This window comes from Periophthalmus magnuspinnatus, chromosome 21, assembly GCF_009829125.3.
Source record: "Periophthalmus magnuspinnatus isolate fPerMag1 chromosome 21, fPerMag1.2.pri, whole genome shotgun sequence".
In the NCBI taxonomy this organism is placed as follows: Eukaryota; Metazoa; Chordata; class Actinopteri; order Gobiiformes; family Gobiidae; genus Periophthalmus; species Periophthalmus magnuspinnatus.
Window position 1 is genome coordinate 17,943,471 of NC_047146.1, and position 25,841 is coordinate 17,969,311.

At 37.6% G+C, this 25,841-nt stretch overlaps 3 protein-coding genes across 3 annotated transcripts in view; 1 reads left to right on the top strand and 2 right to left on the bottom strand.

The window, feature by feature from the left end:
- The window catches only part of LOC117389738 (contactin-associated protein-like 5), an 88,985-nt gene extending 84,066 nt beyond the window's left edge, over positions 1 to 4,919 (top strand). Inside the window, exons 20-21 of the mRNA XM_033987459.2 lie at positions 1,518 to 1,586; positions 4,483 to 4,919. Coding sequence (XP_033843350.2) covers positions 1,518 to 1,586; positions 4,483 to 4,682 — 269 coding nt within the window. The 3' untranslated portion in view covers positions 4,683 to 4,919. The remainder of the gene's footprint in view (positions 1 to 1,517; positions 1,587 to 4,482) is intronic.
- A 7,697-nt stretch (positions 4,920 to 12,616) lies between these two features.
- dbi (diazepam binding inhibitor (GABA receptor modulator, acyl-CoA binding protein)) lies at positions 12,617 to 19,599 on the bottom strand. Its single transcript, XM_033986999.2, has 4 exons — positions 19,478 to 19,599; positions 15,549 to 15,666; positions 14,577 to 14,639; positions 12,617 to 12,836 (listed from the first exon to the last, which is right to left on the bottom strand). Exons 1-4 carry the CDS (start codon positions 19,490 to 19,492, stop codon positions 12,763 to 12,765), a joined length of 270 nt encoding a protein of 89 aa, XP_033842890.1. The 5' UTR covers positions 19,493 to 19,599; the 3' UTR covers positions 12,617 to 12,762.
- Positions 19,600 to 20,326: 727 nt separating this feature from the next.
- c21h2orf76 (chromosome 21 C2orf76 homolog) lies at positions 20,327 to 25,717 on the bottom strand. Its single transcript, XM_033986998.2, has 5 exons — positions 25,439 to 25,717; positions 24,301 to 24,351; positions 23,876 to 23,913; positions 23,098 to 23,179; positions 20,327 to 20,736 (listed from the first exon to the last, which is right to left on the bottom strand). The coding sequence occupies exons 1-5, from the start codon at positions 25,572 to 25,574 to the stop codon at positions 20,660 to 20,662; spliced, it is 384 nt and encodes a 127-aa protein (XP_033842889.1). The 5' UTR covers positions 25,575 to 25,717; the 3' UTR covers positions 20,327 to 20,659.
- Between the last annotated feature and the right edge of the window lie 124 nt (positions 25,718 to 25,841).

The following is a 25,841-nucleotide window of genomic DNA, read 5'->3' on the forward strand; positions in this document are numbered from 1 at the left end:
AAATATTACTGTACTGCCACAACCTACATGACCTGTGCTCATTGGCACACAAGATCAAACTTTTTTTTTTAACGTTGTTTTTTAAGTCCTCTCTACGTCTACTCTACCCAGTGTGCCACTGTGTGACGTCAGAAAAGTGCACCACGTGACCAGTTCTGACCAATCAAGAATCTCTGTACAATGTGACCTTTGTGAAAGCTGTCCCTGCCCCGTCAGGCGAACATGAGCTGTTTAATTTCACATAAATAAATTGTGCTCTATGGGAAAATTCTCTCTGGGCCAGAGCTCCCCGGAGCTGCAGTGCCTATGGAGTGGCCCCTAAGTGAGCTCACATCAGGACAGTGGGGGAGTGTCTCATCCAGTTCCTATTATAGATCCATGGGCAAAGTAAAAACTATTACTGTACAACCAAACCTGCACACTCAAGAAATAGATACTATAGTATCACTGCTGTAACTACAGTACAACTGGGATCACTGGCTTACTCTAATCGTCTGACTTGCTGGGTAAAAATATTATTACACCACAACCTGCTGGTTCAAACTCAGGGCAAACTCTCACTGTACAAAGACAACTTGTTAGGCAAACCTCAATGTTTACTATTACCCTCCCACTATAGTCCAACTGTGGAGCGTCAGCTCGCTCACACTGTAGAACCTGCAGAGTAAAACTCTGGGTATAACTCTCACTGTGCCATTAAAAGCCTAAGGGGCAAAAATAATCAAGATGCTCACTAGAATAGAACAGACTGCAGGGCAAAACTTTCACTATATTCAGGTCAGACTGAGGGCACAGCTGTAGCTGTACTATAACCTTATAACAGCACATGAGACTATTCATGGGCTTGTACAATGACTTTTCATCATTCAAAAGTTAAAATATATTTTTTCATGAACTGTTAATTGCTATGGCAACAGTGCTATTTTTTTATCACCTTAAAGCCTCATGGATATTAACATACGGGAAATGACTACACTTTCAGTAGTTAAAACCACCTCTTAACAAAAACAAAGTACAGTGACAGGCGACAGTGGCTCAGTGTTTAGAGCTCTCTGCCACCAACCGAAGGTCAGAGGTTTGATTCCCGCTCAGACCAAGTTTTGTCCTTAAATAAGACACTTCACCCAGTAGGAATGTGGTGTGTGTGAGTGTTGGTGGTGGTCAGAGGGCTTAATGGAGCAGATTGGCAGACTCCCTTCCATCAGTCTGTCCCAGGGCAGCTGTGGCTACAATAATAGCTTACCTCCACTGAGTGAATGATTAATAACTACATCTCAACTGCTTTGAGAAGCTTTCACAAGCCGGTACAGCACATCACAAGTGTAAGGTTTTATTATTCTGATTAAGATAGAAAAGTAGATTTGGGATTGAGCAGCTGTTAGAAGCTGACACCTCAGTGACGCCGCTCACAGACAAATGTTATAGCTCGCAGCGCATACAATATGTTTTCACTTGTATTTAGTGATGTCATTCTAAAGTAGTCATTTAAGTCATTCTTTTGCCCGTGTGTGTTACAGATCAGTCGTCCACGTCGAGTCAGGACACGGAGCAGAGGGACTCTCAGAGTGATGTGGCTCTAATAGCAGGTCTGTGGCTTTCTATGGGTGAACTTTATATAATGACACATTATTCAGACTGTATCAACCCCTTGGTATTTCATGTTGTTACTATAATAGGGATTGAGAGTACTCTACCTATCTACCTCTAAAGTTTGGACACACCTCCTCGTTCAGTGCTTTTTTTCTGTTTACTAATTTGGATACATACTGAAGACTTCACATATATGAAGCAAGAATGCAGTAAAGAGAAAAAAGTTAAATAACACAACAACATACATAACATTTACCCTTTGCTTTGTTGACAGTGCTGCAAACCTTTGGCCTTCTCTCAGTGAGCTTCATGGTGAAATCTCAAATGGTTTTCACTTCAGCTGTGCCTTGTCAGGGTCACACAATGTCAAAAGTGCACAACAATGATCAAAGTAAAGGATAGTTATTTTGAAGTTTTTCTCTAGAACAAGTTTAGAGTTATTTTGAGTTTATTTTTTGTTTACTACAATCCATATATGTTCATTCATAGTTTTGATGCCGTCAGTGAGTAAATAACTATGGAAATAAAGAAGAAACATCAATGAAAAAGTGGGTCTAAAGTTTTGACTGGTGGTGTATAGCTTAAAAAATGAAGGTAATTTGAACTTGTATGAACTTTAAAAACCTCCTGCCCGTGGGGAGTGGCTCAAATAGTTGATGTCCAGGGGGAGAAGGGTCAGCTGTGATCTGACCTGCTCGAGTGTTGGAGAGATGGGAGGGTGCAGCCAATCACCTTCTCAGCGGAGGGCACAATGACTGGGTTTCAGCTAAAATGAATATTGTTAAAATGCTGATTTCTATGTTCTTGTCAATAGAAATTCCCATATTTAAAGAGGAGGTATTACACTTCTGTGCGGTAATAATTAACACACAACTTATTGAAATCACTATGTTACATTTTACTGTTATGAAAATGCTTTATTCATAAAAACAACATACTAACGTGCAATTAGTTTGTTCTGTTTTTGACGCTCCTCCCTGTACTCCCCATGCTAAGTCACTCCCTCTTCATCAAAGTGCTAACACGACACAATTAGTTCACATCCCGCTAATGAAACTACTGCACATAGGCTCAGGTTTGTGAAGTTGTAGTGTAATATTAGGTAGGGTTCAAATAGTGTCCAGGAGAGATTGCTAAATGACTCAAACGTGCATGGATCACATATATGTTTTTGATGAGGGAACAACATTATAACATGGTAGAAAGCTCCAAAAAAGATGATGATTGTTATTGCATAATGCCTCCTCTTTAACCAAACATATCTGGGTGTATGACATCATCACATTCGAGTCTGAAAAGCATCAATTCACTGCATAATATTTAAGCATTTTTGGATAGGTTGCTTCCTGCTGTTATTTGTTTTCATAATCATAACAGTCTCTCTTTCTCCCTCACCTCTCTTCTATCCCCACTCTCTCGCTCCTGTGGGTAATGAGCGCCTCTTATGGACGCGTCAGACTGAACAGGATGAATCACACTCACACCTTTAGAGCCACTTCACTTTTCATAAATCAACACACATTATATAGAGATGACACGCAGCGCGACTGTCATCCGTCAACTTCTGTTTACTCACCGCTCCCATGACAGGAAGAGCGCAAAAGGAGGGGAGATTTGTAAAGAGGTAATAATACCACCACTGCATCAAAAGAGTACGAGGGACGACTTGTTGCAACTAGAATGTTGTTTGCACCTAGTAACATAGCTGGAGTAGTTTTTGCTTTGTTTTTTCACCGTGTTTATTTATTTATTCATTTATTTATCAATTTATTTATTTATTAATTTATGTATTTATTTATTTATTTATTTATTTATGCATCCATTACGTTATTTATTTATTTATCCATTTATCTATTTATTTATTTATTTATTTATTTATTTATCCATTTATCCATTTATTTATTTATCTATCCATTTATTTATTTATTTTATCAATAGCTGGCTGGCATACCCCCTCCACTGGTGTCTCAAATCAGGCCTCTAGTTGATGCGTTCAAAGGGAGTAGGAAAGTCAAAGCATCAAGGTCTATGCAAAAAAAAAAAAAAACAATAAAAGTGTTTTCTTATATTTTTGTTTGTCCAATTATAATTTGAGTGTGTATTTGAGGATTATGGCATAATTCATATGTTTATAGCAAAATCTTAAATGTATTAAAACTGTGTAAAATGGTCTAGACGCTGAATATAAGCACACAAGGACATGTATTATATTTACACTCAAAGAGGACTCCAAGTGCGATAAACAACTCGAATCTTTACAGTCTTTGTCCCAGATCTTTTCTCAGTCTACAGCAGGTCGAAGAACCAAATAGGAACTGCATTACTCAAGTAAAACCCATTAAACACATTGTGGCTTCAGAGGTTTTTACTTTCTACTTGTCGCAGGCCAAAACAAAACAACGCATGTCTGATATTTTCTTGGCTGTTTCTTACCTCGTGCAGTTGAATGCCTCTCCTAGATTGTGCCTATATGTAATTGGACTGTGCTGTTACATGCAGTGTGAATCCAAGTACGTATCCGTTTCTCTAGCTGTGTTCTTGGGATTTGGGAGATTCAAACTGCAACACCTCAATGGTAGTTCCCGGGTTTGCATGAATTTTGAAAATCAGCTTAAACTAGGCCAGTTATTTGCATGTAAATGTAGCGACTGAGTGGAACATCATTGTATAATCCAAACAGTAAAGGAGGCATTTTGCATCTAGAACTGGACTGGTTTTGTCAATAATGCATTTGAAAGTTGCAATTTCTTAAGTTTTTTCTTCAGTCCAATGTTTAAAATTAAGCCCCTAAGTTGGAAAATGCACCTTGTGAGCAACACATTTTCAGATATTTGACAGGGAAGCAGGCTCTATCTGTACTTAAGATATTTCGCTCTATTCTTCTGTGTGCAGGAGTGGTGACGGCGGTGTCCTTCATCACCGTGTGCGTGGTCGCCGTGGTGACGAGGCTCCTGTACAGGCGGCAGGTGCAGAGGGGTGACCCGGGCTCGCACAAGGACAAACAGCAGAGGAGCACGGAGGAGCCCGCCTTCAGGACAGAGCTACACCTGCACCACGCCATGAGGGACAGCATCAAGGAGTACTACATCTGAACTGCTACTACTACTGCAAATACTACTACTACTACTGCTACTACTACTGCAAATACTTCAGGAGCCTTCAGGACGCCAATGAAGTACAGGAAGAAGAGATGTAACAGGGCTAGAGAAGGAGCATATCTAGAGTCATACTGGGTTAGCAGTGTTGGCCAATCTGTGGGTTTCAAAATGATGATAAATTAGAACCATTGTCATAGCAATTAGCAATTTAAAACAAAATAGTATATCTTTTGAATGGGAAAAAAGTACCCAAAATTTTACATATAAGATCGTTATGTCACTTCCGGGCCCAAGACACATCAGCTGAAAGAAAATACTGGACATGTTTACAATTTAGTTTTGTGGTGACAACACAAAAAGGGATTGCAGTCGTTTAACACTAACAAGGTTATAACACTGACAGAATTTGTACGAGGGAGGGTAGAAGATAAGCGAGGCTAAGCTTGCCTTAGCATTGACCAACAGTTAGTGAGATATACACGCTGGTAACGCTACATTCTATAAATATTTGATAGAATTTGTGGTTAAACATACATTTTTGAAAGGTAATTGTCTTTTGTTTGATAAAAAACAAAATTAGAAATCAGCTGTGAAGTTGTAACCATCACTGAACAGTCCCATACCAGAGAGACGACACCCATTAATAGATGTCTGATGATGTCAAAATGACTTTCAGTACAATGCATCAGTTGCTTATGTACAAGCCAACAGCTGTTGTTTTGAGCTGTATTTAAAATGTCACATATCATTTCGACAGCAGTTATTGCACCCCCTGCTGGCAACAGTGGCGTTTTTATGCACAAAAAACAGGGCTGATTTGATTATATATAAAGTTACATAACATCAAAATCTAAGATGTTCAAAAGTAGTTTGAAAAGTCAGAATAATGATTAGCATGAGTTCATTTTCAACCGTGCACTTCTGTTTTTAGTTACAAATGTTTAAAGATGTTGTAACTGATTTTAACTGGTCTTAAAAACATGAAAAACAGAATGAGTTCATTTTAAATGGTTTGCAGGGGTCCAAAGTTATCCCTCACTTACCTTATGTATGCAGAACATCCTAATTATTCACCATGATGAGTTCATAAGCACTTTTCACATCTCTCAAACCAGACTGGAGGTTTGCCCTGACATTAAAGCTAGCAACAGCTACCATGCTAAAGCACACTCATGATTATTGGACAATATAATGTTCTATAATTAGATGCAGACAGCACAGTCTTATTTTAACCTTAAGAGCTGCTTATACAACATGTCTGTATTGACAAATGTAGTGCATATACAAAGAGGAAAACTCTGGTACAGGGGCTTTAGGTAATCAAATTACACCTCTTTTCTATCAGTTAGCATAATTTTCACAATCCATGCTCCTAATTCCTCTTTTCAAAAGGCTTGAGTCCCCACACTTGCCAGCAGAGGGTGTCAGACACAGATTCCATATTCATGTACAGCATTAAAGATTGTAAAATTCAGTTCAAAAACATAAAGAAGATTTCAAATTTGAAGAAAGTGTTAACAAGTTGCCCAACACTGCTGCAGATTTGCCTGGTATGTCTTTGTATATGTCCCCATTATGGACCTAGCTCTAGTTACAAAACTTTGGCTTTTGACGTCGATCTGAAGATCATCAAAACAAGTATTAGCATCCGGGAAAACTATGAACCCTTGGACAACAAAACTGGAATTTAAGTTGGGAATTTGCCTGGAAAAACATTGCAGGAGGACATATTAACTGCATAGAGCTTGTGAATACGGCAGCGTAGACTTGCCACATGTTGTTTTTTTTACTTCCCTGGAAGATTCTTCTAGACGATTCTTTTTGTTGTTTCAGCTCCGAATGCTGTACTCCTCTCGGGTTGGCCCGCTTCGGGGTCCAGTCCTGCAGGGTGGGCGGGGCCTGTAGAACCTTGTGACCGTGCTCTGGTGGTAGAATGGTAGAGGACAGACCGCCCGCCGAACCAGTGCCTAATACGGAACCTTTCATTTCGGTTTGGTTTTAAAGTGTTTTTGTATTGTTTTGCTCATGTGAGAGAACGCACTCGCTGTTCGCTCCTGGGGTTAAAGTCAATAGTAGCTCTCCTAAAACCAAAAAAATTCTAGGGATGCGCCGATCTGGACTTTTTGAGCCGATACCTATGTCTGATATTTGACTTGCTGCTGTGGCGATAACCGATATTTGCCAGTAACAATATTTTAGCTTTTAAAATCCATAGCAAGGCCCAGAAATGTATTTTAAGCTGAAGATCACAAATTAACATTTCATTTTTCTAAAAATAATACCAAAATGTAATTATCTGGAATATGAAATAATTTGTTAGTTATTTATGTAAACATACAGCCATAAAACACTCTTCTGTTTTCATTGTTCCTCATGAGTCTGTTCAGAAAGACAAATCTGACGCACTATATAAGGACAGACTGGGAATGACACATGGACACACAGAGAAAAGGGCAGTGCTGAAAAAATATTGGTATTGAATGTCGGTATGGAATATTGATCACAAATACTGATATCAACAAAAATAGATAGATATCGGCCGATACCATTACTGGATCCGATACGTTGACCATCTCTTAAAGAAATCCCATTTATTTTGCCTATAAAAATTCAAACACTGTGGTTTAAATGCATCAATGGAAGCTAAACAAATATAATGACTAACAAGTAAACAGAATGCAGTTATTTTAAATCTAAAAAAACATTAAAACATTAAGCTAAATCTTAAGTTTTCACAAACCAATTTTTTAAGTAAAATCATAGATATTGTGGTAATCAACACATAGTTGATTCGCCTCTAGCAAGCTTTCAGATTTATTTTTACTATTTATTATTTCAGTAAGTCTATGGGTAAAAAAATGAATGGGAAATTTAAGATCATATAATTCTGGGAAAATGATCAAAATACATCAAGCCACACATAAATCGTATTGGCTGACGTGATGGTTGCTTTGAATTATAATTTTAAAAAAAATTATTAATTAAAAAAATCGACTATAGAACAATGTATTTTGGTCAGTCTGTTATCTCCATGACAGCTCTCAAGATACGAAATAACACAGTCTAAACAAACTTACTTCTTTTTTCGGATTATGCGGTAACTCCAGGTGTGAACAGCAGGGGGCGCACATCAGTGGATCATGTGAGCAGAGGTAGTTTTGCACTGAACTGTTAAGTAAGTAGCATGAACAAACCCACCTGCGAGTGTGTGTGAGCGTGTGTGTGAGTGTGTGTGTGCTGTGTTCTTCAGTTTAGCGCATCAGGAGGACCACATCAGTCCCTCTTCTCCACTAACTCCCCTTCAGAACCAAAAATACAAAAATTAATAGTATCATCACTTCAAAATAATAAGTGTAAGTACAAACCGGTGTTCCAATCCCACACAGATTGTCAGACATGAAACTAGGCTTGCTTAATTTTGACACAAAAAAAGCAAAAAGACAAAAAAAGAGTATTGTGACCCCAGATGTTTTCTGTAGAATTTGTGTATGATCTAGTTTCAGGCTCTTTTTATTTGATATTTAAAGATGCAGTACGTAACTTTTACCTAGTTGGGTGTCTGTTACCTGCTTGTCTCTGCAGAGATGTTATTGTATTGCCTGGAATGTTTCACAGTATGGCATTTAACTCATTGAGCTTTAGCATTTATTCAATTACCCATGTTTTATTGTTCAAAAATACCTTGATAAATATAGACGACAAAAGTACCACAGGTGGAGAAGTAGGGACTGCGCTTTTGAATATAATTTCCCCCTTTTCTCTGAGACCCTAGCACACTTTCACCATGTTTTGTATGGTTTGGTCCTATGCATCAGCCCGTGTACAACCTGTCCCTCGCAATGATTTGTACTTACCTGCAGTTTTATTAGGGGTATATTGTAAAGATGTATAATTTATTAATAAAATCAATATATTCTTAAACAAAGGTGTTTTTTTTTTCTTGAATACAGCCCTGTGAGCCTGTAGCACAGTGTTAGGGTGCCCTCTGGTGGATAAAGAGTGAACATTAAAGCTACTGATTTCAAAATAACATGGTTTAAAGGGGCACTGCATAACTTGTTGGGGCACCACCTGTTTGTCTCGGTGGTGATATATCATATATTAAGGCAATGGACATATTTATCTTGCATTTAGGGTTTTTATTGCAAAATTATTTACTTCTCGCTGCACTTCTCGCTCCATTCATTGTGTATTGGGAATTAGTCAAGATCAAATAAATCAATAAAAAAATCTATAAAAAATAAAATATACCAGGCAGTGGACAGTAAGTTATATAAAGATAAACACAGACAGCACGTCAAGACATTTACTACTTTACCAGAGGAAAAGTAAGTATTTGCTAATGCTAAGGCTAATGCTAACTGAAATTAAAATTAGTTAATGATGTTAAAATGACACTACAATCTGAATGATTTTTCACAGAAAAACAATCAACTTGTCATTAGATGTATTTTTATAAAGTTGTTTTGTGATCTATTTTGAGATTTAGATTAGGTTAGCATTAGCATCAGTTTTGAGACACAAACACCTATTTTTATAAAACACGTTTCCTCTGGTCTTAACATGCCATCTGTGATCATTTATCCACACTTTGCTGATGTATATGTTTTTTTCTTTTTTTTTTCTTTTACTGCATTTCCCATGAAGATAGAATTGTTTAATCCATTTCTCAAATTATCTTAATCAAAGCAATGACTGAAGTGAATTCTTTCTACCCATGTCAGGCATTTATATAGTACACTGGCTCCATCTAGTGGCTGACAAAGATATTAAAGCTCGTTTCAAATATAAAAAAAGTAAATAAAATACATTTATAATAATAATAATAATAATAATAATAATAATAATAATAATAATAATAATAATAATAATAATAATAATAATAATATAACTCTTGAAATCATGAAACCAGTAAATAATTGTACTCTAAAATACCTTAGCGACAGCGAATGTGGTGAGTAGAATTAATAATTTAAATGCATTTTTTGTTTCTCCTCAAACTGGGACAATAAACACTTTAATGTGATATCAAAAAGTATAGAAATATTTGGTTATTTATGGTTAGAGGCTATATGGTAAACTAGCATTTTTGTGGTCTATGTGAAAATACTAGATTGGGAGTATTTTGTCCTTACACATTAACCTAAAATCATAAATCAGATGTTACAACCAAACAGTTACTCTTACAGATACAGATAAGGTTAAAGTTCCTTCCCCATGGAGAAGATGTAATAATTTAGAGTCCAATTTCCCAACGAGTAACTTCTTAGACCGCTACCTTGTATTTCTACTTGAGTTATAATATTTTAAAGCAACTGTACACCTGCTTTGGCTGCTCTATTCACCTCTGCATGTAACCTTCTGTCTGATCTATTTCATATTCTTGTATGAATGACAGATCAAGTATTTCATCTTTCCTTTGCTCTAGGCATGTGTGATTTAGTCGTTTTGAAGCAGGAGCAGATGAGGCGCCGTCTAGAGATGAAAAACACTGTGGTGCTGCTCTGGGGCTGTTGGACCAGAAAATGGCGAGCTTCTTGGAGGAGAGGGAGTTTGAGCCACTGCAGCAAACAGACAAATGCAATTACAATTTAAGGCTGAATTTTAACACAGTCTGAAATTGATTTTAATATTTTTTCTTAAAGTGTTCGAAGTTCAAAGTGAATGTTTTAGTTGTAAGAATGTTCATTTCTGGTGTAAGAGTCAAATAGGACTAAGAGACTGAAACATAAATTCAGAAGGTTTAATAAGTGAACAATGAATGTTGACACCTTTAACTGAGTCCCCCAACGTATGTCTGTGTGTGGGTATGAGGAGGGTCCTTCTTCTAATCTGCACGGCAACCTTGTAAGATCCATAGGTCTGCACCCCCCAGTGGGCACGTGTTGTTAGTAAAACAAGATACCAGTTTGATGTAGTGCTGCACAGCTAGAAAACACCTCTATTAACCATTAAAAAAGTTACTTATATTTTCCAAAACGCTGTACCTGGTTCTCAGTCTTAAGAACTAATTTATTTTAACAATTTGCTGTGGTCTAAAGTTATTCCTCACTTATCTTATGCATCCCAAACATCTTAATTATTCACCACAATGAGTTTATAAGCACTTTTCAGAACTCTCAAGAGACCAGTGCAGAGTTTTGCCATGGCACTAAAGCTAACAACAACTAGCATGCTAACGTGCACTTGTCAAATACCGTAAATTTCGGACTACAGAGCGCACCTTGATATAAGCCGCACCAGCTAAATTTGAAGAAAAAATCAATTTTGTACATATATAAGCCGCACCTGAATAAAAGCCGCAGGTTTTCATATTGTAACATGAGATATTTACACAGAAAGACGCTGCACCGACACGCTTTTTTTAAAACTGTGCCTGAAAATTGGCACCAACACGACAACAACACGGGATGAACACATCTGCAGGTTTATAAAATAAAGCTGCACCAACACGGAAAATCTGCTTTTATTTCCTCTGAAAACTTTTGTCGTCTTTTTACATTGACCAAGTTGGATTCATTGATGTCGAGCTTACGTGCAGTGGCTCTATTTCAGGGGTCGGCAACTCGCGGCTCCGGAGCCGTATGCGCCTCTTTCAGCCTTATACTGCGGCTCTGCGTGGCTTGGGAACTGACACACACACAGCTCACAGTCCTGCGTAAAGAGCCCTGATTTTCAGACGTTGTGCGCACAGGGGTCAGGAGCAACTTTGGCCCGTCCCTAATGACACACTAATAAGCTCGTCCGTAGATGTATCATGAAAATCCTGCTGGAAATCGCCACAGAAATCTATTTGATGTAGTAGCAAGTTTATTATCTGCTCTTGTCTCCGCGATGACGTTTCACGTATAACACATCAGACACGACGCACAAAACTAGAGCCACAAGCGAGTGAAAATGAGCCAAAACAAAAGTCTTTGGAGAGCTTTTAACAAAGGGGGAAAGGACAACTGAGGAGCCAGAAGAGGAGACTACGACCTCCAAGAAAAAGAAAGATAAATTTAACAGACAATGCCTACTTAAAATCTGGGTTTGTCGCTGCAGGTGACTCACGCGCACAGTCCGCTCTGCGTAACATACGGGAAAAGCAAATAAGGCAATGAAACCTTCAAAACTGCTTTGGCACATGGAGAATAAGCACCTGGGATTAAACGATACGCTACGAGTTTTTTTGTTGTTGTTTTTTTAAAGAAACTGCGGAGTAGAGTAGACATAATCACATAATCAGCGCGATGCATGATGCAGCGGTTTGGTGAGTTGTATTTTTTTAATGCACTTAAGTTGTTTTTGCCATATTTATCTGCCACGTGTCGAAGGCTTGTCCGTGAAAGTAAAACCTACATTATTCCGTTACATTATTGTTATTATACAGTGTTATCTTCATTTTAGATGTCAAAAAGTATTTGCGGCTCCCAGTGTTTTATTTTACGTGGAAAGTGGGTCCAAATGGCTCTTTGCGTGTTAAAGGCCGACCCCTGCTCTGTTTCCTTTCTGTTTCTTTATCTTAAAAACTGCATCATATCCATTTCATGATGCGCAAAATGATCGTTCAAAATCAAAACTAGTGAATTCTTCAGAGCAGAATCTTTCCCCACGTCTGTCTCACTTTTACGTTTACAGCTAGAGAGCGCCCCCCAGGGGCCGTTATCCAGTAAAATTCCATATATAAGCCGCACTGCTGTAAAAGCCGCAGGGTTCAAAGCGTGGAAAAAAAGTAGCGGCTTATAATCCGAAATTTACGGTAATAAAACGGATTAGAATTAGATGCAGACAGCGGGCTCATTTTGACCTCAGGAGCTTCTTATACAATATAGCTATACACTGCGCTCAAATATATGGGATAGGACCTCTAATAGTCTCCTTATAAACACTGGAAAACCCTTTTTTTAAAAAATAAAAGTAACAAAACCAGTCAGTCATATTGGGTTATTTGGAATTTTATTTTGAAATTGAAATGAGTGGACTCATAGAAAATGATATAAATCGTGTGGATCAAAACTGCATGTACGAGTCGAAGGAGCGGGGGTTGTGTCCTACATCATCCGTTGCCGTGGTTACAGTGTTAAGGCGTGGTTCAGAAGCCGTACTTGGTCTTGAGCTCGTTCACCAGATTCACATACTCCTGCATGGCTGCCTCCTTGGCCTTCCCTGTAACAGAAGATATCAGAGTGTGGCATTATAATCATGATAAATGGTTTCAAATACAGTTTAAAATGCATATGACAGGTTAGACTACTCAATTCACCAAAACACAGCAAATATATATATTTTTTACCATATACTTCACCAAAAATCCAGCAGAAGTGACACACGTGGAGGAAATTGTTACAATAGTTGTGATTAGACCAATGTGCGTAAAATGGATACAATTTTCTCTTATTTATATCGCTAATTAGTAACGCATATCACAAAAGAAAGTGCCGTTCTTAATAATCATTTTAACAGTTAGCAGCTGCAGTTAGCGTCCATGATAATGAAATTCTTATATTAACTTGCTTGTTGTCATGTAGGAGACTCCGTTTGTTACTTTGGTTTTTCATGTTCAACACAAGCCTCAAAACTAATAAAACTGTATTAAATTTAGCGAAGTGTGCATCTAAGGGAAAGGTGCAATGACAATGATGTAGGTAGAGGTATTACATTTTAGACTTCACCTCTACTTCCTGTATTTTTGTACTTTTGAACTTTTTTCACAAACTGTCACTTAACTGATGTAAAACTATGATAACACTTTTTTCAAATTCTGACTTGGTTTGGTGGGATAGTACCCTTAGTAAATATTTAAGTGCATATGACAGGTTTTCAGGTTTTTTTCTATCGCTTTGGCCCATTTCTCTGCAGAAAACTTACATCTGCAAAACAGCTCACACAAAATCCTAAACAGAATTTTAGTTTTCCAATAGAAAATAACATTCAAAACTGATCAGTCATCTGTCCAAAGCAAGTTTTATCATCAAAACTCTCAAACTCTCATGTGTTTTTTTCATTCATTTGACAGAACAGGTCAGAATCTTTAGTCCTTCTCTCAGTGACCACAGAGAGTCAATGGTTTAGTGCGGTTTGACAATCGGGTTCACACTTCACACATTTGCATTTGGCTCTAAGAAAAGCTGTATTGTATCTTGCAGAAAATATCTAAAAACAAATATCCACATTACCAACCAGAAAGTACATTTTCTTGTATGTGATCAAAGATAAAGAAAACTGGAGGATGATAAAATAGCAAATACATCAACTCTGCTTCTGCAATATGTATGTGCAGGAAAATGAGTCATATTTACACAAACGTCAGTGCACAGTATGTATATCTCTATATTTATACAGTCTGTGCTCTCTGAAACCCTTCTCCTTGTTTGATTCATGTGTGAAATCCTTTGTAAGATTTCAGACGCTCACAAATTGTAGTTTCTTGCTGAGAATATATAGTTGGGAAACTTGTTGGATTGCCACTAAGTGATGTGAGAATCAGGTGCTTCTCAGTGACCCCGACTGTTCAGATAAACTTACTACATGAAAGAAGAGATCCGAGGCACTCCAGTATGCCAAGTTATTTTTTGCTGTTGTTTGCCACTTTTATATATAAATTCAGACTTTAGGCTAACGCCCTTAACACTGCTCTTTTTGTTCACGTTTAACACAAACCTCAAAACTAATAAAACTGTGTGTATTAAATAACTGAAAGGCTAACGTCCTTAATCAGGCCTGTAGTATTGAAAAAAAACAAGGTACTGAATTAGTGATCATGTTTCTAAATGAGAGCTGTGTGTTCTGTTCTAAGGAAGACAATGTTTGATGATATTTGACATGTTTGAATCACATGATCAAACTAAACTAAGTTTGATAAAATGTGCTATAACGCCTGAAAAAAACAAATGATTATAACTGCACCTTTCTGTTTCTCCCAGGCGTCCCACTTGGCTTTGCCGGTGAAGTCAAACATGCCCGGACGAGCTGCAGAAGACCACAGAGAAACAAGTTACAAGTCTGGGTTATGATCTGGCTGTGATCCACAGTAGAGCTGATGGGTCTGGAGGGGTCAGGGAGTTCTTGTCCATGGTTGCAGAAAGTTCAGAGGTTCAATTCTAACCAACTGTGTCAATACGTACAATTATGACTCCTCAATTTCCTTTAGTCTAAAGTTAAAGAGAGAAGAATTTACATTTTATATTTGCTTTGTGTCACTGTGTCACTTTGCGCCATCTTGTGGGGAATAAAAGCACACCATGCAGAGAAGTAAAAGAATCAGTTTGAGGCCTCAGCTGTAGTTGTGCCTTGTTACTTATCACATTGGTCAATAATAAAATCAGTTATCAGAGTTTCCAAAGCACTGGATATTGATATGAGCATCGACCTGTTTGTCAGCCTCAGTGCTGTTCTGTATGAAAGGTTAATTTAACCAATCACATTTTTAAAGATGCAGTTCCTCTTAAAGGAACTGTGTGTAGCCTGTGCTCTTACACCCATGTGTGTCACGCCCATGGGTGTCCAGTGCCTTAATCTGCAGACAGAGGACACGTTTAAGTTTTTCTCATCCTCAGAGAGGCTCATGTGAGGCTCATTCTGCTTTCTGATTGGATAATCACTTTGAGAACCAAAACATAAAATGATAAACAACATGGCCATTATCTCCATTGCTTTGGTAATTCAGAATTACAATTGTCAACAGTAAAAGCTCTATTTGATTTGAACATGTTTACCTCATCTCATGTTTATGAAATTTATAATCAAAACCTTGAAGGCAAAAAATAAAGAAAACAAGTGCATATAAATATTGTCGTGGTGTCTTCCTCAGTGCATATCAGTACATTGTATAGTGTGTAGAAGTATATATCCGTATATAGCAGTGTGTTGTTGTCTCACCTGTGTTGATGTCTCCCACTGTGGCCTGCTTAAACAGAGAGTAAACCTGCAGCATCTCGTCGTCTGAGGGTTTGGCCTTCAGGTTCTTCACGTCTGTCGCAGCGCTCTCAAACTGGGCCTGCACCAAATACAGAGATGTGGTTATATGTGGTTATTATGATGGCCAATGTGTCAAAGTCTAACTCAATTATAACAAAAAATTGAATTACTGCACAACCATTAACAATTCAAACTACTTTTCATAATACTACTCGATTTCAATACTAAGGAATAGACTCGATACTCAGTACTGATTCTGATACCAATTATGCATTAGGAAGCTGAAACCTACAATTAAAGTTGGATCAGTTTGGTTTTGCTTAACTCGATAGATTTCGCCTCCCTCGGATAACTCCTCTTTTCAGTGTGAAACAGTGAAGTCATTGATGAGGCTTTAACTGGATTCTGAGAGCCAAGTGGGACAGAGGGGACAGAGAGGACAGGAGGGGTGAGCCGCCATTGATGACTTAAAGGAGACATTATAGAAAATCGATCTGACTGATTCATACATAATTGAGTAATCAGTATTCAAGACGTCACTGCTCCAATCACCCCCCGGTACACGCCCACAGCCCTGTACTTACTTCGTTTTCCAATTTTATTTTCTTAAATCGGTGATAATTGTAGGATTTGACAATATTGCATGGTCGTTTTGGTACAAATGAAAAAATATCTGCTACGTGCTGGTGTGAGCTGCAGATATCCACAGGAGGTGCCAATTCTTTGTTGTGATGATGTTTATGGCGGCGTCAGCTCCCACTGGGCACCACATTTTCTAAAGTCAGTATTATTAAGTTGTTTTAGATGAATATTGTGATTTTAAATGTGTAAATTACAACATAATGATCCACAGGTGTCACAGATTATTACTACAGAGCAGAAACTAGCACAACATGTCCGCTTTAAGTCAGCAAAAACAGTGGACACATACATTTTTTTTTTACTGCTTATTGAATTCCACCACCTTAATTGACTTTTAACAAAAGCAATTTGGAAAAAAAAAGAAAATAAGAATACAACAATGCAACACAATGGCTCTAAATTATTAATACATTTGAACCCATTTTGTTTTCCTTGTGTTACGGTTTGACACAATTCTCTGAGCAGGTGTTTGATGCCACAACAAAACAATAGACTTTGGCTCTTAGGTACATCAGGTTACACACTGACTGTGCCCACAGGTCAAAGGTCATCAGGGAGGACTCATTCACCTGTACTGCTCCTCCGCCTATCCAGCTGTTTGGGTCTGAGACAATATCCCACCATATCTGAACCTTCAAATTATATTTTGTATTTAGGTCTGTCACAATTTAAAAAAAAAAATAAATGGTGATGTGCGATACTGGTGAAGAAAATATAGACGATAAATGAGAATATTGAAATTAATTAATTAATGTCACTAACAATAACCCTAAAGCAGGATTCATTCTGTTTATTGCAGCTCATGATTGGGTCTTTTTAATGGTGTGGTCTAAGGCCAGTCCTTTGTCAGTAAAAACATGTGGTTTAGAGTGGACGCAAGACTTGAGGAAATTTGAGTGTTTTTTTAAGTAAATAGAAAATAAAAAGGAAATTATTATTGAAAGCCATTCTTATTACATATTCAGTTATTGTTGAACAAGAAGAAGACAAAATATCCAAAACTGTTTTTATACTTAAGTATACGAAATTCCTGCATATATTATATTCATCACTATCGGTCTTACTGCTCGGAAATTTGAGGAAATGCCTGTAAAACATGCATCCTATAATTAAACATTAAAATCAAATGTATTGAAATTTATGGACATAATTAAGCAAAAAATGTTGACATTTCTGTTCTGCGTTGTGAACAAGGATATTCCCGTAGGTATTCAGTCCTTCTTTAAATTAAGAAACAGTCGCTATAACTTAAGAGGTTTGCATTTGAATAACACTTTGGAATGATCTTGATGATCAATTTAAGTTAATTAAAACTCTGTCCCAATTAAAAACTTTATCGCTATATGACTGAATTAATTCATGAATTAATTTAAAGTGCTGTAGGTTTATATGAGTCTAGATAAATAATAGTAAATGGATTTTGTTATGTGGCTGTATTGTTGATGGTCAGGATTGGCTCACATAAGCAGAAAATATATCATTTTGTTTTGTTTTTTCAAACCCCAAACTAGCAAACAGTTAGTTAGTTAAAATGTAAATTAAAGCGACACTGGCCTGAGGTAAGCTGCAATCACATGCTTTACCAAGGCCACCATTTGTTACGTAAAAGCTAAAATCCCAAAAATGTGACAATCAAGCTGCAGTGATGAAATCAGTAAAGGGCAGAGGCCCATGCACTGATGTCATTATCAAACAAGTCCTTTAGAACATACTCCACAGAGCAAAGGTCTGTTTTACGACAACACTCTTTGACACTCAACTGACTGCAAAGTGTTCACTGCAACGTAAAGATTTACATCAAATGGCAGAGTATGAACCCTGTCAAAGTACTAGACAAAAATCAAGGCCATTCTAAAACCATTCAGGAAAGGACCAAAACTGTCCGATTTATATGATTGATTTTTGTCCTGTAGAGATAAGATTTTGTTTTAACAGCCTGATAGTGTTGTTTATCATCTGGAATGGGATTTCTTTTGACCCCCTGTCGGGAAACACTGTATAGAACAGATCATCTCAGCTTTGCTGGAATACAAACTAGTAAGCAACAGATCAGCAGTTTGCTCCTTTAGTAGAGTTTACACCCAAAGAAAAGTTGGTTTAATGAAGGTTTTGAAGGTTGAAGGTTTCCATGAAGTTGATATTCTGTTGCTGGTTAAGTGGAATAATTAACACTGAATCTAGTAAATAAATCCATCTCTTAGTTAGGCCATCAGAGTTTTCATTTTTAAAAAGCTGAGCATTAAAAGGTGAACTGTGTAACTTTTCTGGTGGAGGGTCTTGCCCCTGCTTGTTTCCTTGGAGATGTTATTGTTTTACCTAGAAAGTTCCACAGTATTGCATTAAACATATTATATCTATATTGTACTTATTGGATTACAGGTTTTATTATTGACAAACATGTATTCGTCCTGCGAGAGGCATCACATCTCTACAAATCTGACATGCAATTTGACTTAGTGGGGTCAACTAGTTGTATCCACAGAAATAGATCAAATGTATGCCATTCTGTGGAACGTTCCAAGAAAAGCTACAACATTCACACTGAAACAAGCAAGAGGTTACACAGTTACATAGTGCAGTTTTAATACATTTCTTCTTAGTAGTTTAGTTAAAATGTATTTGCTAAATTCACACACCATTCAAAAGGCTCATGATGTGTAAATACATCAGGACATGGAGCTCAACAGTGACCCCACCCCCCGTATCCGGAACTAAATCTCCCATTCATTTTTCTCATAGACTTTCCAGAAAAAAAAAATGATAGTAGTTTGGCTGTCACATTCTGGTCACATCACCCAGCATACCTGTTTGGGTCAAGATTAGTTTTAGTTATAACAGTCCAGCAATAACCCACTGGTGTGCTTGATTTTACTTTGCATCTGTCACATTTGCAACCTCTACATTACACATCTCTAATGCAAATAACAGATGTGTAGAGTATTTCCTCTTGACAGGTGCATAGTATGACAATTGGGACAATTCAGCTTCCCAATGTCTAGCTCCAATCTTGGGTTAAGCATCAATACTACTCCATCACACCTCACTGCACGTTAGAATTACTGCAAATACTCTACAACCGTGTGATCGAACAAGAATAGAATAATAAGAAGCAAATCCTGCAACACAAGCTAATTCAGATCGGCTAGCTCCCATTCATGTGACAGTGGGATGTCTCCTTTTTGGACGGATTTTGTTGCTTGTACAGTGATATAAAGATGTCTACAAATGTACGAATCGTTTCTACACACCTGGAGGTCTGCCATGTTGAGTCTGTGGTCCGAAAAGGTGAACGGGCTAAGAACAAAAGCGATAAAGGCAGCGGCGGTGCAGGGCGACAAGTGAAAGGGTCCAGAGGTCTAACACGCTACGCTACACAGCGTTTCTTCTCCGGATACACCCTGCTCGACACGTGATTGGCTGAAACGGTGAATGACACAAAGGAACTGTCACTCATTGGGTGGCGTGAATATTTTCAGCCAATCACAGAGCGCTGAACCAGGAAGAGGAGAGAGGAGGCGGGCGCTGCGCTGCTTTGACAGATGTGAATTGGAGCAAAAGTCAGAGGGTGAAATTATAGCTCGAGGCGAGGTTTTTTGAGGTTAGAGCTTGAGATTGCTTAATACTACTACTTATACTGCTACTGCTTATTTTAGTACTACTTTAGTTACTAATGTGTATAATAATAATAATAATAATAATAATAATAATAATAATGTTTTCCATAAAAAAACTAAGTCAAATGAAATATTTATACAGTTGTAATAACTAAGATCATTCTAAATATTATTATATTATATTATTATTATGTCTCAGTAATAAAATTAAACAGTAATTAAAAAAGAATGGAATTATAAACCATTATGACATTCTGGGAAAAATATATCATTATGGGGGTAGCAAAACTAAAATTTATAAAAGCTGCAAACTCTGGAATGGGGCCAGAACATAAGTTTGGTATATTTAACCATTTTCACCTAACCATTTTCACACTTGTGTTTGTAGTGATTTGTAAATACATGCAAAGAATGTTTATTATTCATTATCAGGTAGTCATCATTATCCTGAAGGTCACTGGTAGGAAAAAAAAACAAAACGTTGAATTCCACAGATGTTTTTAATCAGCAAAATTTACAACAGGAATTCTTAAAAAGAAGGGAAAAAATTGGCATACGATTGAGTACTCAACAAACTTGAGAAAACCTTTATTTCCCACATTTAAAAACATAATTTAAACAAACATTCTTTCATTCTTCCATGCAATAAAAAAACTAAAAAAAGGCACACCAGCATCAATTTGAAGCTTAACTTATTCTAAAACTCCTGTGTGTAAATATTATGTCCGCTCTGGAATCTGGGTGCATGACCTTTGACCTTTGTCCTCATTAGTGGTCAGTTGTGAGGGTCACGTGTGTGGAGGAGAAAAGAACCAGTTACCACGCCACCTGGGGGTTGGCTTTGAATGTGTCGTAGTCTGCTTTCTTGAAGAACGCCAGCTCTGTCTCATTGCCTGAAAGAAATAAACAAAAATAGAAATAAATATAAGAGTATCTGATATGAAATCATTGAATACATTGTATTTATTTTTTAAAAGTTTATCCATCTCATTGTTTACATCATGCACAGTACTGTTTTTATTCATCCGAAGTTCATTGTTCTGTTTTCAGAGTTGTGTAGTATAAAAGAAATGTTTTGGAACTGTATGCAAGATTTTGATTTAAAATTTGATAAACTTGACCTTACTGTGTCTCCGGGTGCAAGGTAAACATGTTCAAATCAAATATACTGGCGTTTTAGTTCTAAAGGTTCTAAAGGCAATTATCCAATCAGAAAGCAGAATGAGCCTCACATGGTCGCATTCAGGCTGCCAGTTCCAGTGCTGACATGCAGTTGGTGTAAACTATGGATCAACCATGGATCATGGACAATTTTGGTAATTGTTTTGTACTATGATGAGATTTGAGCAGTAGAGGGTTGAATTATGAACTTCTATAATTCATTATGAATATAAACTAACTACTTAAGTATTGCATTCTGTTATTTATTGCAGCTCGTGTTTTTAATAATATTGTACATTAAGTATACTTTGTGAAAAATTCTGCTTTACGGTTTATTATCTATACTTACTTCAACAATATATCACCATTCAAAATTTGTTATTGTGACAGGCCTAACCCACCATAAATTTCAGACTATAAGCTCCAACTTTTTCCCCACGCTTTAAACCCTGTGGCCTATACCATGGTGCAGCTTATTTATAGATTTTTACTGGCTAATGTCCAGCGGGGGGCACTCTCTACCATAAAACACAAATGTGAGACAGACGTGGGGAAAGATTATGTGCTGAAGAATACAGTAGTTTTGATTTTGAACTGTCATTTTACGCATCATGCACACACCCTCATCATGGAAAACACACAAAGAAATGCAAATAATGCAGCTTTTAAGATAAAGGCAATGGATCTGGCCATTAAAGAAGGAAATAGAGTCACTGCACGCAAGTTTGGAATCAATGAACCGATGGTGCAACGTTGGAGGTGCGGAAAGAACATGTCAATGTAAAAAGATGGCAAAAGCTTTCAGAGGAAATAGAAGCAGATGGCCTGTGTTGGTGCCGTTTTATTTTCTAATCATGCAGGTATGTCTGTGTAATCCCTCACTCGTCCAGATCTGATCTGTTATGGTCAGAACCTAAGAAGATGAGCAGGGAAAAGTCTTCACTCTTACAACGATTTGTCCAGTTTACAGATGTAAACTTCGTCTTTTGCTAAACATGCAGGTATGTTCATCCTGTGTTACTGTTGTGTTGGTGCCATGTCAATGCTGTGTTGGTGCCGTTTTATTTTCTACACATGTAGTTATGTTCATCCCATGTTGATAGCTTGTTGGTGCCATGGTGCCGATTTGCAGGTACAGTTTTAAAAAAGCATGTCTTAAATTAAAAAGCAACAAAAAAAAAAAAAAAACAACAACTTCTGTGTACTGTTTTTTGTGTAAATATCTCATGCTACAACATGAAATCCTGCAGCTAATTTTAGCTGATGCGGCTTATATTCAGGTGTGCTCTATAATCTGAATTTACTCTTCATTTACCCAGGATAGTCCCACTGAGATTAAGAATGAGATGGTTTAATTCTGTCAACCGAACAAAGGTTTTTAGAGTAAATTTGTAGTGGCTCCTACCTGGCAACTGGGGGATTACACAGATAATTTACATTTTATAAACTAGTAACTACAAACATACATATCTGTGAGAATTAAGTATTAGTAATATTTGATGTTGTATTAGTATTATTAGTGGTGGTATTAGTAGCATTATGATATTGCTACAAAGTTAGGGTTAGCACAATGTTGGTAGGTGTATCTGCTGGAGTAGTTGAACACTGCCACCTTCTGGGTCAAACAGGAATCTCAAAAACAAAATACTGCACCATTCAAAGAGAAGCTTCTTCTTGACTAATCTAAGGTCGATCCCGGTGTTATTAAATTTAGTTCAGTTTACTTTAGTTTTGGGTATACAAGTATACAAATGTACGTGATCAGATCGCTTTTTACCCAATTCTAAGCACTTTTACTGTCACCGCAGACTGCGTAGGTCGGCTGTGTTCACACCGCACTCACCCTGCTCCAGACTGCGAGCAGAGTCGCTCTGAGACATCCTGTTCCAAGCACTCTCAGAGCGGGTGTTTAACGCAAATCAGAATGCAACTGTCATGTTCACCCCGGCCCAAGCGCACCACCCTTGGAGCGAATGGTCTTTTATGTTGAACTAATTAGTGGCAGAGTGAAACCGACTTAAAACTCCAAATGAAATCAAGAAAGAAAGACTTATTAAGCTGTTTTTTGTCAGGTGAACTTTTGGGATACTTACTAACTCCAGCGTCTCGAAGTGTTTGATTTTCCTGTAGAAATGGTTTGTCTTGGTCGTCTAAACTCATAACCAGGTCATTTGTCTGCAATGAAAAAAGCAATTCAGATTTATACAGTAAAAAAGACATTATGAAACATTTGATTCATACATTAAAGTGTCTGTACCCAATTTTGTTTCATGTACTTTCTTGTACAAAATGTGTTTTGCCACAGTACAAACATATTGTATAAGCAGCTCTTGAGGTCATGACGGCGTGTACTGTCTGAACCCAATTATAAAGCATTTTATTGTCTGATAATCAGAAAGTGCGCTGTTACTGTGCTGTAACTCTGTTTTTTTTAAAAACGCTTAGAAAACTCATTGCAAGGAATAATTAGGATGCAAAGTGAGGAATAACTTTGGACCACTGCAACTCATTTACTAGTTGTGTTTTTTCACATTTTGAAGTTTTGCTTTGTACTTTTTTTTATATTACCATGTGACTTATATCTGTGTAATCCCTCAGTCGTCCAGGTACATTCCATAGTGGTCCATGGGTGTATACTACTCTATAGGGTCTTATACTTGTTCTGATCTTGCTCAATTCTAAAGCTGTTCAGGAAAGGTTCATTCCTGTCCTTTGAATGGGTCTTTTTTTAGTACCAATACTTGCTTAAATGAGTATCTAGTTTCGATACTAGATTTAGTATCAATTAGTATCTGGTTTTCAATACTTTTAACAAGCCTACATTTTACAAAAGGTTACACAGCAGACCTTTAATTTAGCTGATGTCCTTACCTTAGCTCCATGTGCTTGATGGATAACTTTCATTGTGTCTGAAAATTTAAATTGCAAAGTTAGGAAAAAAATTAAATTGTTAAGTTAGGAAGAATTAAATATGTACTTAAATACTATCATTTGAATGGAATGTTTTGCCTGTATATGACAAGACAGGAATTTCTAGCTTTTTGGGACAAACCCACCCTCTTAGCTACATTTAAAGAATGCCCCCCCATCTTTACCTTTTTTTTCCTGAATTATATATATTTTTTCTTTACCTTTTTTCCCACTCACCTGGATTAATATTCTTTTTAATCCTAACGTTTTAATATCTCTCTATTACTCTCTCTTAACCTAGACTATTTCAAATTCTAATTTGCTATCCACAAGTCCCTTTTAATTTATGTTATTTAAAATTTAAATTTAAAATGAAAAACTCTTACCGTATTGATACTTCCTAAATGGAGGCGGTAGTCCCGGTTTGGTCTCAATATCTAGAACAGAAAGCATTTTTTTCACAGACGTTACACAATCTATAATCATAGCGTCTTGCATTTGATCGATTCCAGGTGTTTTTGTTGCAAAACAAATAAAAACATGCATTTTCTGTCTGTGGAATTCTCATTAAAAAAGAGGAGGCTTTAAAAAGACAAAATCCAAACTTTCACAAACTTCTCATCTCTGAGCTCAGATGTCTTCAGTCTCATCTTTGAAAGTCCAGGTGCAGTTTTTGCGTCACACCTCTCATTTTCATGTGAAGTCGTCTTTCATTGATCACAACCTTAACAATGAAAGTCACGTGCATGAGCCCACTGAGGCCACCTGCTTGTTTGTGGGGACATATTTAAATGTCAGTGTGTAACATTGAGACACTGAGATAAGCAGGTGGTAGACCCACCACTAGAAAAGTCACAAAGTGCACCTTAAAAGCCTTTGTCCTTTTATTACATTAACTTCATATAATAAGTCATAAGTTGCTCTTGAACCACTACTTTGTGCTTCTACTTGAGAAATATGATCCTGAAGTAACAGTACGCCTTCTTGATTCCAATGTTTGGCTACTTTGCAAATGAATAAATCAATAAAAAATAACATTTGAATACTGGAAGAATACTGAAGAATATAGGCCTACTAGCTCGTGGAAAATCTGAGGAATGAAGGGGCATCTAGTATTCTACAGCTGCAATGTACAGGAGCAGACTACAGCAGTATTCTAGAGCAGTATTCTAGAGCAGTATTCTACAGCAGTATCCTACAGCAGTATCCTACAGCAGTATTCTACAGGAGCAGTATCCTACAGCAGTATTCTACAGGAGCAGTATCCTACAGCAGTATTCTACAGGAGCAGTATTCTAGAGCAGTATTCTAGAGCAGTATTCTAGAGCAGTATTCTAGAGCAGTATTCTAGAGCAGTACTCTAGAGCAGTACTCTAGAGCAGTACTCTAGAGCAGTACTCTAGAGCAGTATTCTAGAGCAGTACTCTAGAGCAGTATTCTACAAGAGCAGTGTACAGCAGTACTTCTTCAGCAAATTCTACTTCTAAAAACTAAATATCTTTCCAGATTCAAACTTGCAGTTACCTTTTAGCACATGCTGAGTAAACTCCCGCACGCTCTGCTCCAGTGACACCTCCCGGAACACCACGGGCCGAAAGTTACAGTACTCGAAAGAGCGAACGAGGCGGACCGTGAGCGTGGCCCCGGGCTCCTCACACATGTCCGCGGCCACAGCGCGCTCCCTCCGGGCACAGGATGCACACTCCGCTCCGCTGGGGCAGGAACAGGGATCAGGAGTGTAAACACACTGTCGCACCCAACAGTGTGAAAAACCTGAGGTGTTTAGGTTCGCACTTCCTCTGCTTCTGACAGATGACAGCTGCTATAAACGAGGGAGAGAGCGCCCTCTATCGGCCTGGAGGAGGCAGCGCAGTGGATCAACATGGGAGATCATATTTAGAACAATGACTCTCAAACCTTTTACACC

What these genes read in the sequence shown, in the direction of transcription:
- dbi (XM_033986999.2), bottom strand. An exon ending in AGTGGGAGACATCAACACAG is followed by an intron (nt 14,640 to 15,548) that starts GTGAGACAACAA and finishes GGTCTTCTGCAG; the next exon opens with CTCGTCCGGGCATGTTTGAC. An exon ending in CGCCTGGGAGAAACAGAAAG is followed by an intron (nt 12,837 to 14,576) that starts GTGCAGTTATAA and finishes CTTCTGTTACAG; the next exon opens with GGAAGGCCAAGGAGGCAGCC.
- c21h2orf76 (XM_033986998.2), bottom strand. Translation starts at nt 25,574, where the DNA reads ATGTGTGAGGAGCCCGGGGCCACGCTCACGGTCCGCCTCGTTCGCTCT. An exon ending in TACTCAGCATGTGCTAAAAG is followed by an intron (nt 24,352 to 25,438) that starts GTAACTGCAAGT and finishes TTTCTGTTCTAG; the next exon opens with ATATTGAGACCAAACCGGGA. An exon ending in ATCAAGCACATGGAGCTAAG is followed by an intron (nt 23,180 to 23,875) that starts GTAAGGACATCA and finishes TTTTCATTGCAG; the next exon opens with ACAAATGACCTGGTTATGAG.